General features: G+C 35.1%; 2 protein-coding genes across 7 annotated transcripts in view; one reads left to right on the top strand and one right to left on the bottom strand.

Annotated features, from left to right (window-relative positions):
* The first annotated feature begins 1,249 nt into the window (after positions 1–1,249).
* LOC113703887 (myosin-15) overlaps positions 1,250–11,497 on the top strand; it is a 33,164-nt gene continuing 22,916 nt past the window's right edge. For 2 of the 6 annotated variants that reach the window (XM_072061316.1, XM_027225387.2), the window contains exons 1-11: positions 1,257–1,724; positions 1,847–1,990; positions 4,146–4,291; positions 4,390–4,546; positions 4,699–4,757; positions 5,371–5,527; positions 7,779–7,928; positions 8,035–8,171; positions 10,367–10,513; positions 10,610–10,711; positions 11,413–11,470. In XM_072061316.1, coding sequence (XP_071917417.1) covers positions 1,605–1,724; positions 1,847–1,990; positions 4,146–4,291; positions 4,390–4,546; positions 4,699–4,757; positions 5,371–5,527; positions 7,779–7,928; positions 8,035–8,171; positions 10,367–10,513; positions 10,610–10,711; positions 11,413–11,470 — 1,377 coding nt within the window. In that variant the 5' untranslated portion in view covers positions 1,257–1,604. Of the gene's footprint in view, positions 1,725–1,846; positions 1,991–4,145; positions 4,292–4,389; positions 4,547–4,698; positions 4,758–5,330; positions 5,528–7,778; positions 7,929–8,015; positions 8,172–10,366; positions 10,514–10,609; positions 10,712–11,412; positions 11,471–11,497 lie in introns of those variants that run through there. The other 4 variants (XM_027225386.2, XM_072061315.1, XM_027225388.2 and 1 more) reach the window with 4 other exon arrangements.
* LOC113703889 (NADH dehydrogenase [ubiquinone] 1 alpha subcomplex subunit 1-like) lies at positions 8,710–9,365 on the bottom strand. The gene has a single exon (XM_027225392.2). It carries the CDS (start codon positions 9,048–9,050, stop codon positions 8,847–8,849), a length of 204 nt encoding a protein of 67 aa, XP_027081193.1. The 5' UTR covers positions 9,051–9,365; the 3' UTR covers positions 8,710–8,846.

The raw sequence follows: 11,497 nt of genomic DNA, 5'->3' as shown, positions 1-11,497 counted from the left end.
AATGACTAAAAAATTTGCTTTCTTTGCTTTTGTATACGAAAACAAATAAGATTTTGTTTAGATCGAGAAATTTGATAAAAAAAAATTTAATTTAAATATCTTCTAAATAATATATAAACAATTAAAGTAATTTGGAAGGATTTCAAATTATTTATCAAATTCCTCAATTCAAATGCAGTGTCCAATCATGTGAAACTATTAAATTGTATTACCGATTTAAGAAGTTGACGTGGATGACAAAACTTAAGAAAAAGCACTTGGATTACGTGAAAAGCTGAGAAATTATGAGGTGAAACCTGGCACTCTAATCTATACAATTAAATACAATAATCCTTTTACAGCCGTAGCTGAAGCTTAAAGCAATAATTACCTAGTGATTAGCGAACAAAACACAGCAATCAGTTAACAGTAACTAGTCTTACTCAAACCAAGACTTAACAGCTAAGCTATTTAACTAGTCTTATTTGACGTGTCACCCACGTACATACCATGTCCACACGAAGCAAAATACTAGTAAGTTCATAAGCATACATGTATTTGATTTGTATTTCTGTGTAGGTTTGATGCACTAATTTATACGATTAGTACATATTTTAATGAAATTATGGGGTATTTTATATAAAAAAAAGCATCTATACAAGCCTAATCATTCTAAAAAATAAAAAAAAAAGAAGCCTAATCAAGCATATCATTTCTTCGGTGATTCTAAAAAGTTGCTCAAAATTTTTTATTTGAAACATCACTCTAAAATTTTAATTGGACAAACAGGTTTGTTTGGATAGGTGATTATTTACAAAAAAAAAAAAAAAGAATTTACATTATAAACATATTTTTAATTATATTTTATGTCACACGTTTGCGAAAAAGTATTATTTGAAAAAAATTCGAAATAATCCCCTGTCTAAACACAATTTTTTTAATGTAAGTACTTGATAATTATCCGACACGCGAAAATTTTTATTATTCTGCACGCGAGTAACTTAAGTTATTAAATAAATTTAATCTTTTATACACTGACAGTGTATATATTTTTACTATTGGATGCATAACACATAATTCGAATTCGAATTTAAAATCGAAATTTTACATATATGTCGTACATCCAATCGTGATAGTGTATACACTGTCAATATATATAAGATATTCTATTAGATAATAAATTCTATCAATACATATAAGATATAAGATATAAAATAATAAATTAATCTTCTAAATAAATTAATTAAAATTTTATATTCTATCATGATAAACTCATAAATTTATCACACAAAATACCCAACAAATATTGGAGTTGGAGGGGCAGAATCTGTACTACTATATCTTATTGATCAAACCAAATTCATATTCAAATTGGCACAGGGGAGCAGATATTCAGATTTAGTACTAGTTGTGGAGTATTATTCTATTGAGTTGTACGTTTTGATTAGGGCGGGAAGTGAAAAATGTGCCCGTAACATCTCTCCGCTCTCGCGCTGTCAGTTTGTTTCTTTCTCTCTCTAGGGCTTATTTGTTCAAAATTCAAAAAGTTTAGTATTTAAATTTCTTCAAAGATTTTCAGTTTTCAGACAATTTGATGCTCTAGCAAGACGGAGGAGATAGGGAAGATGACTTTGCGGAAAGGCTCCAAGGTTTGGGTGGAAGACAGAGACTCAGCTTGGGTCGCAGCTGAAGTGACCGATTTTATAGGTAAACAAGTCCAAGTTCTCACTCAGAATGGTAAAAAGGTAAGATTTTTGAAGGAATTTGTTCTTTTTTTTTGCTGATTTTTGATTGAACATGTGGAGGAATTGCTCAAATTTTGATGAGGTTTGGGCTGTTTTGTTTGTTTTGGGTTGTGTTTATGTAGGTATTGGCGTTGCCGGAGAAGCTGCATCCGAGGGATGCGGAAGCGGACCACGGAGGAGTAGATGATATGACGAAGTTGACGTACTTGAATGAGCCTGGAGTGCTTGATAATCTTCAGAGGAGATATGGACTTAATGAAATTTACGTGAGTTTGGATTTTTATTAGTATTAGTTCTTCTCTAGAAATGTGTTAGTGAGTAAAAAATGGTTAATTTGTTATGAGCAAGCAGTATACTTGAGGTTGAAGGCAGTGAAAGTTATTTCCGTTTGGATTAGCTATTTTTTAGGGTGTTTTTGAAAAATTTTGCTGTAGCAGAGTTTTTAGATTATATTTTGGGATATTTTCAGAAAATATTTTGGGATATTTAAGAGTAGAAGAGTTTCTAGAATATATTTTGAGATATTTTTTAAAATTTTTAAAAAATTTAAACTAATTTTTAGATTTCTTTTTAGAGTACTTTTTAAAAATTTTTATTGTATTTGAAAAACACTCCCATCCAAACAGAGAAATAATTGTGCTGGTTCAGATTTGGAATGAGTGGGTATATTTGGTGTCTGGAATTGTTCTGCTTCTGGCTTCTGTATGAAGGTGAAGATGGAGAAAATTAAAATATAAAAAAGAGAAGCCTATGAGAACAACATGAGAATTATGTTGACAGATAATTGGAAAAAAAGCCGGACAAGGCAGAAATCTAAAAAAGTGCATTAAAGAAGTACGCGAGTTTCTGTGAAGATCCTAACTTTACCATCTGACAATGTTTCTGACAAATAAATGGACACGAGGAAAAAACTTAGTTAATGTCATTTACTAGCCAAATAAGCTGGTAATCCATCAGTTGTTGGGATTGTTGACTTGCTGCTTTAAATTGTCTTTTGGGTTGCTAGTAAAATTGATTTGTAAAAGCCTTTTCAACAGATGGTGCTTTGTGTTTCAGTCAGCTCCATATTGTGCATTGGTGGCCAATGGGGAACTGTGAAATTTTGTTATACAGATTAACGTCTTTTTCAGTGAATCTGCTACTTATTTCTGAAAAGGTCTTGAATGTTAGGGATAATGAGTTGTCCGCTATGACAAGGAGAAAACTATTGCTGCCATCATTTGACAATCAATATTCTTGTCATATTTGTACATAAGATAGATTACGTGGTTTCTTGGAGTTCAGTGCAGAGTAAGCTTGAGGGAGAAGATCATCAAGGGTTAAGTTTATTTTAGCTCATGCCAATGGTTCCATTACTTAAATTTGATCATCAATTTATCCACGAAGAATCTCAGTTTGACCAACCTATCCCCGAAAACAAGTTACTCAGGAAACAAACAACATTATGCAATAACAACCTTCACTAAAATGCTTCAAGTTAACTGTTGTACTCTGTTCAATTTATTCTTGAGTTTGAGTTTCAAATACATGGTTGTACAGAAAATGGATAGGGTTGCACCCCAAGGGTGTAAAAGGTTCTTATCTGAGTGGCGCTAAACGTCTATAGGTTGCATATGGAGTTCAAGAACATGAGGATTAGAAATCTTTGATACTATTATGCTTTCCTGAGAATGGTGGATAGCTATCTTCTGGAGCTGAGTTTTTCTTCTTGTCAATGCCTTTTTTCTTTCTTTGTTATAAAGGAATAAAAAAATTTAATTGCATCAACCTTTTTACTTCCTAATGTTAGAAAGAAGAGAATTGAACCTATATCTAAGTCCTATTGCTGTCCAATGTGGGTGAGAAGACATATATACTGGTTGCTTCAAAAGTAACGTTGAAGTTTTCTAGTAGTATGTCAATATAGAGATGGGGATGAAGGGCAGTTTAACATGTACTTTCATGGTAGATTAGAGCTGAAAGAGTGGCTTTTGGACAAAAATAATAATAATAAAAAGCTTAAAATCTTTAGATGGTTTATTGTCATCACAAGCTAAATTCTTCTTTCGTTCAAGATACTTTGCATTTGCTACTTTCATTAGATTCAGCATAGGAGCATCGGGTTAACTAACCGAGATCTTTAGGACCTGTGCTAGCTAAAACATGAAAAGCCTGAGATTAATAGAAAGTAACTGTGAATGTGTAACACACACACACACATACCTGGATACTTCTCGTGAGATTGGAAGGCTACAGCATTAGATTCCTTTCAAGGATCACCATGTTTTGTAATGTCACCTAGTTGGTAACTGCCTAAATATTTTTTCCATTGTCAATTAACAGGAGATTGTCATTTTGTGCTTTTTGAATTTGATATTCCTGAAATGCTTAACTGACATTCTTCCATGGCTTTTGAATTTTTGTGTTATTTGCCTACACTAGACCTACACTGGAAGCATTCTTATTGCTGTCAATCCATTCACAAAGCTTCCTCATCTATATAACCTACACATGATGGAACAGTACAATGGGGCTCCATTTGGCGAGCTGAATCCGCATGTTTTTGCTGTGGCAGATGCATCTTATAGGTTTGTGAAGTTTGATCAAATATGCTGCAGTTTGTAACATTAGCTGTGCTTGCTACCAAAATGATGTGGTTCATGTTTCTTTTAACCTTGTTGATCAGGGCAATGATGGGGGAGGGTAGAAGCCAGTCCATATTAGTTAGTGGCGAAAGTGGTGCTGGAAAAACTGAAACAACAAAACTAATTATGCAGTATCTTACTTATGTTGGTGGTCGTGCAGCTGGAGATGACAGAACTGTTGAACAGCAAGTTCTTGAGGTAAGTAAAGAAAATTAGTCAGTGTTAAGGGGATTTTGGCTTGAAAGAATATTCTATTTAATATCCCGTTTTGAAAGTTTTAGGAGGGAAGTGGATAGCCTTCAAATGAAACTACTTTTTGGCTGATATTTTCTCTTTGGTGCTTGTTGCAGTCAAACCCCTTGCTGGAGGCATTTGGTAATGCTCGGACTGTGAGAAATGATAATTCAAGGTTTGTCTGAGTCCTTTATCTTGCAAGTCTTGAATGGTTGAATGTACAGCATGGCTGAGACAATGTCTCTCAGTTGTAAAAACTGAATCGTCTTTGATTCTTCTTGTCTGATATTAGGATGTGCATCATGGATTTTGCTATGCTGATTTTCTTTTAATTTAATATTTGTGGATGTACTAAGCACGTACATATCTGTTCAACGTGGAATTTGAATAGGAGCATCGTCATTGGTTCTAGAGCAGTGTTTCATTTCCTGCTTTGCATCACATTGATGATTTAAAGTACTAAAAACTGTCAACTAAACAAATGTTCTGGCGGCTCTGCGTATTGATGTCCATATGAAGTATATTCTGTTTAGTGTTCCTTGCAATTTAAAGTGAAGATTCTGCATATACTGTGTCACAGTACAAGCAGTACTAGCACGGTGCTAGTGCTGTGACATTTATCTTGGCCTATTTCTTTGCTGTAGGTTGTTTATCTTCATGTAATGGCAAGAATAGTGCCAGCATTTCAAGTATGATGCTGTTATGGTTGTTGAACTGTCCGCTTTTTCCTTTTTACCATTCTTGTCAGGGGAGTCATGCTCAATGTTTATTCTGCTTATTCACTGCAGTCGCTTTGGGAAGTTTGTTGAGATCCAGTTTGATGCAAGTGGTAGAATATCTGGTGCTGCAATTAGAACGTACCTTCTGGAGCGATCACGTGTTGTTCAAATAACAGATCCTGAAAGAAATTACCACTGCTTCTACCAGTTGTGTGCTTCTGGATTGGTAGACTCTTTATCCATAGAACTTGCTATGCATGAAACATACTTGACTTGCAATTTCTGTGTTAGTTTTATGAAGAGCTCATCATTTTTGTCCTAAAGATTAATGCTTACTCTATCATGTCACTAGTAATATGATGTTGCAAGTGCAGGGGATGAGGATTGTCATTTTGTGATATAATTATCATTTTTGCCTTAGAGATAACCTGGCTAAGTATGTCAAAGGAATTGGTTGGACAGTCTTGTAGGTCATCATTGGTTAGGATACCAACAGAAGATATCTTTTCTTGGTAGATGCCTTAGTGGAAACTTGGACTTCATCCCAATGAATGCCCTTAGCTTGCTACTAAAAGTCCGTGTAAGCTTCCTAGTGTGTCTACGAACTTTGCTTATTTTTGGGTTCATTTTCTAACTAACTTTTACTGATTGTCCAAATGATGAAATTTTTTTTAATTAATTGTTAGATTGCTGCTGGAGCGGGTTTGGTAGCAGCCACGTGTGATCTCACCTAATATGGCTATAATTGGTTATGACTTATTTGTGTTCATTCCAACTCTCCAATAACTAAGGACAGATTTATTATTTCACAAATGTGTAGGGGCTCTTTGATATATGTGCTAGGTATGAAATATAATTTTTTACTTACAAAACGTTGCATTCAAGGAAATAGGTATGTTGGAACGGTGTGCTATGTGCTAGTTGTGCTTATCTTAATCTCTAGTTGTGCCTTGATCAAGAATCTTAACCTACTAAAGTTAATCCGGAATTAAGCTCTAGAAAATAAGCATATTGATTCTGTGTTGATTTGGCTTGTCAAAGTAGAATGAATTTTTATGCATTAACCAGCATATTTGTCCTAGACAGGGTTGAGTTATTCTTTATATTTCGGCTTTTTCTGTCATTTGGGAACCCACAAACATTTTCCTCCCATAAGAAAGGAATATTTATATAGCTTCTACTTGAATGAGGCATTTCCTACTTGGCCAACATTTATGGTCCTTTCAAATATCGAGAAAGGTTTATGTTCTACAATATTGAGTAGAGCAAGATGATGTTTCACAAGAAAATTAAGTAAAGGAAATCCAGCATTTACATTCTCATGTTTGTTTTACCAGAAAAGACTTTGAAGGATCACAGGTAGCTGATTGTTCGTTATGAAAGTCATAGGAGTGCAATCTAACTTTCCATCATAAACCTGCAAATTTTGAATATGAAAGTGTTGCCTGCAGGAAATGCTGGCATATACATGATAGGAAATAAGTCTCTCCTGCACTTTTTTTTTCGCCCTCATGTTTTTCATACACTCTCATTGATGGCTGTAAGAACCTTATGTGGGTGCAGGTTATTATTGAACCTCAACTCCTGTTTGGGTCTGAGATATTATTGATTCCAAATTTTACGTTCTTAGCCATGTCCCTCTACAAATTAGGTGTTATCACAATGGACTTAGATCTTATATGATGGTCTGATTTGAAATGCATAATAATTGTTTCTTGCTTTAAGACTGTGATTCTATAACCTCCTTATCCTTGTCCTATCCAGCATGTGTAATGTAGAACTGCTCATTGTTGGGAATGCAATGAAACCTCCTGGAGGATTTGTGACAATTAAAGGACAAATGTTTTCAATTTGGTTTCTCTTGTTTCTGTTACCTCACTTGTGAGTCTGACCTTCAGGCATTCGTGATTCTTGATCCAAGTATATGCACATTTTTATGTTATACATTTATAGAATGGCATACTAAGGGTTCGTTTGGGAGTGGAAGATTTGGATAGAAAAGAAAGGGAAAGAAGAGAAAGTTTACTTTTGCTTCATTTGTTAGTTTTAAGTAGGAAAGAAAAGAAAAGAAATGGAAGGATGAATAGTTATGAAAATGCTTCCTCCCAAATCGGAAAGAAATGGGAAGAAAGTTTGGAGAAAGCTTGATATTTTTTTTAAAATGCCTATTTTGTCCTTAAAAAGGTTTTGAACAAATATTTAATGACTTCTATGTCCAAAATCATTCCACTAATTCTCAAAACTCCCAAACAACATAACAATCTCTTCCCTTCTCTTCTCTTCTTTCATAACTTAAGCTTTCCCTTCTTTTCTTTTCTATCCTAAACTCCCAAACTAAGCCTAAAGGAATTTTGGATCCAGATGTTAAGAATTCTCATTGTTTTCATCCTTGTTTTATGTTTCTTAAGCCATTATGGTTGTACAAAGTTGTATAACGGGAGTCTTATTAGGCCATTTTTACAATGTTTTGTTTGCAGGATGCGGAGAAGTACAAACTTGGCCATCCAAGTACCTTCCACTACCTGAATCAAAGCAAGATTTATGAATTGGATGGCGTGAGCAATGCCGAGGAATACGTCAAAACAAGAAGGGCAATGGACATTGTTGGCATTAGCTCTGAGGAACAGGTATTCCAAATATAGTTAATTTGATATGAGGAATCTTAGGTCCATTTTAGTGTGGTTTTGAAGAATATTCTGATTATGTGTTTTAAGTGGTTCATTCCTTCATCAGGAAGCAATATTTCGGACATTGGCTGCCATACTGCATCTTGGAAATGTAGATTTTTCTCCTGGTAAAGAGCATGATTCATCAACTATAAAGGATCAAAAGTCTGACTTCCATTTGCAGATGGCCTCAAACCTTCTTATGTAAGGATTGCTACTCGATGATTTAGTCTCCTTGTTCCAAAATACCTCTTCCTTTGCCTTTGCTGATTGGTGGTTCCAATCAATGCTTCTTTCTCTTGGATTGATTTGGAAATTGTTTGCTAATGGACAATTCCTAATATCTGTGGGTTGTGTTGCTTCTTTTGCTTATTATTATTTCATGAGTAAAAAACTTGGGGAGCCCTTAAACTATCACCGTTGTCAAGTTTTGGCCCCCAATCTAATTTTTGTCTCCGATAAACCCCTAAATAATAAAAAATGTATAGTTTAAGTGCTTCCGGTCATTTTATGTGTGAGTCGAGCCAGAAGCAAATGGCATTATTGTCCAACCATATTTGAAGTATCAAGAAAAGTATATATCTCTCTCTCTTTCCAGTTAATGATTCATCTACAGGTTCAAGTAATAGTTGAAGTAGCAGAAGCTGGATTTATTATTATTATTATTACTCAAACATCTATAGTTATTTTATCATCTACCAAATCCAGGCAATCAACATCAATAGCTTGTTCCTTATTTTTTTTTGAGTTCAAAAGCTTAAAGTAAGCTGCAAAAGGAAGACAACAATTCAACTTGTCTGCTTACAACTTCAATGCTTGCAAAACATGAAGAGATCCAAAAATTTACCGATAGGCCATAGTGCTTCCTGAGTTAGATTGTTAATTAGGAGTAGAAGAAGAGGATAGCATCTCCATGAGCTTCTTGTCCCGTCTTTCCATGGCCACATCCCAAACGTTGTTATCGATGTGCTTCGGCCAGCCATGGGTGGCTTTGTGGATAAAGTCCTGAGCATTTCCCATCACGAAAAGCATGCCAACTATGATTTCCAATGGTAGAAATGCTTCCAATATCACCCATGCCATTTCCGCTACCACCACCACCAGGATGCTTGATTGGTTGGGTTGCTAGTCACTGTGTTGTTCCCCACACCGCTGGTAGAGCTTTTGCTTGCAGAGGTTGGATTCTATCTTTAGGTACAAGGAGACTATTGGTAAAGGGTTCAAGGTGAAGATGGTCTAATGCTTTTTTATTAGAAATCTGTCTAATGGATCTAAAAGGGTTCAAGGTGAAGATCTGATGCTTTTTTTTTGTTAGAATTCTTGTCTAATGGATCTAATGCTAATTCTGGTCCTGATGTTTCAATTATAGTTGGACGAAATTGCCCTTTAATTCCGGCTTGACTTCAGTATAAAATGACCGGAAGCACTTAAACTATGCATTTTTAATTGTTTAGGGGCTCATCGGAGACAAAAATTAGATCGGGGGCCAAAACTTGACAACGGTGATAGTTTAAGGGCTCCCCAGGTCTTTTACTCTTATTTCATATGCTTTTGAGTTAGATAAGCAAACATCACATTTTTTGTTTTTGAGCAATTTTATTAAATGCTCAGGTTAGTTGGTTGGAATAGAATTTGGATTCTCTACTGTCTTCAACTTCTTCAGTAGCTTGCATCTTCAGCTTTTGGACTTTCATTTCCTTGAGTAAATAGGTCTTCCCCTTTTCTTGTAGCTGTGAGTTCATCATTGAAACTTAGTTTTTCGAAAGGTACCTTTAATTTCGTCTCTTGTAGCTCTGGTTTGCCTTAATTCGTTCAAACTACATAAAAAGTTTTGGTGTTATAGCCTGAAGGCCTAAACCATACAATTTTTATTCTTTTTAAAATCTAGCAACATGTTTGCTGAATCAAGTGAAATCCTTATTCTGCCTTGTCTCTCTCTCATTTCATTCTTAGGTTACAAGTGAACGGCGGAACTTACTGGTTCAAACAACTAAGCAAATAAGTTCAAACAGCTAAGCAACAAATATGCAATCAGTCTAGTCTTTCTCTATTGATCTTCTCTGACCCTGAATTGAAAATGTGCTTGGAATGAGGAGATTGACTGTGAACCATTATCTTAAGTGGGCATGTTCTTGCATCAACATGGAAAATGTGTCGCTTAGCCTCTTTATCTGAATGAATTTCCATTTTCATTTCTTAGTGTTATTTATTTGTTTGCCTCATGTATTCGTATAATGTTACTGTTTAATCATTTCTGAGTTTTGAATCTAGATCTGTTAGTTTTTTGTTGTCATCTCATGTGCACAAACAATTTTAGTTCATTGTGCAGTTCAACAATGAATTTTCTGATAATCTTGATGACTGTTCTGTGATGTGAATCTTGATGACTGTTCTGTTAGGTGTGATGTGAATCTTTTGCTGGCTACCCTCTGCACGCGCTCAATACAAACTCTTGAAGGGGTCATCATTAAAGCTCTTGACTGCAATGCAGCCACAGCTGGTCGGGATGCTTTGGCAAAAACTATCTATGCTCGGCTATTTGATTGGTGCTGGCATTTTCTGGCCTTTTATGTAAAATAGTGGTTTTGTTATATTGAACTAAATTGTTTGGCATTGACACTGTACTCCTTGCGTCTTTTCAGGCTTGTTGAAAAGATCAATCGATCTGTTGGACAAGATCATGATTCAAGGATAAAAATAGGAGTTTTGGACATATACGGATTTGAATGCTTCAAACATAACAGGTCCATTGTCATGGCTTCTCATTCATATTTTTATTCCATTGTGCCAGGGAAACAAATCAGAAAGTCGAATAGAGAAATTAGCAGAATTGGTTTTTTCTTGGACAAGAAAGCCTGCTTAATTGTCTTCAAATATCCGCGTTATCATGAATCTGAAGTGGCTGCTCCGTTTATCATTGCCCTTTAGGATTCTCATGTGAACTGACTTTTGCAAACTAGCATTTACTCATAAAAAATTAATTCAGTTAGGTTCAGGATGCCATGTTGCTATAATTGACTTAAAGATTCTGTTAGCTTTACTGTCCATAAAATACCCATGTCACCATGAATCTGAAGTAGCTGATCCATTTGCCGACTGCCCCTTAGGATTCTCAAACAAACTAACTTTTGCAAACTACCTGTTTCTCAGTAAAAAATTAATTTTTGGACGTATTTAGCTGTCAATTGCTCCATGTGTTGATGTCTACATTACTTAGTCCGAGTCCTTCTGGAGTTGCACTATTGAGGCAGTGTGTTTGTCCTGATCAATTTATCCTCTTCTCTTTGTTATTTTTCGGGGAAGTTTGAGACTTTTTTCCATAGACAAGATAGTGCTAGGCTTTATTGTGAAAAGCTCACTCTTTTTCATGTCTAAAGGAACTTGACAACTGACATTGGTTTGCATATGCTGTGACTAATGAATCGTTGGAAACTCTATTCAACAGTTTTGAGCAATTCTGCATTAATTTTGCAAATGAAAAGCTTCAACAACATTTCAATGAGGTGCGGCATGAAGTTTTTATGACATTG

This window comes from Coffea arabica, chromosome 8e, assembly GCF_036785885.1.
Source record: "Coffea arabica cultivar ET-39 chromosome 8e, Coffea Arabica ET-39 HiFi, whole genome shotgun sequence".
Classification (NCBI taxonomy): domain Eukaryota; kingdom Viridiplantae; phylum Streptophyta; class Magnoliopsida; order Gentianales; family Rubiaceae; genus Coffea; species Coffea arabica.
This window is presented reverse-complemented; position numbering and strand designations above follow the sequence as displayed.

Coding starts and splice junctions, on each gene's coding strand:
- LOC113703889 (XM_027225392.2), bottom strand. CDS start 9,050: ATGGCATGGGTGATATTGGAAGCATTTCTACCATTGGAAATCATAGTT.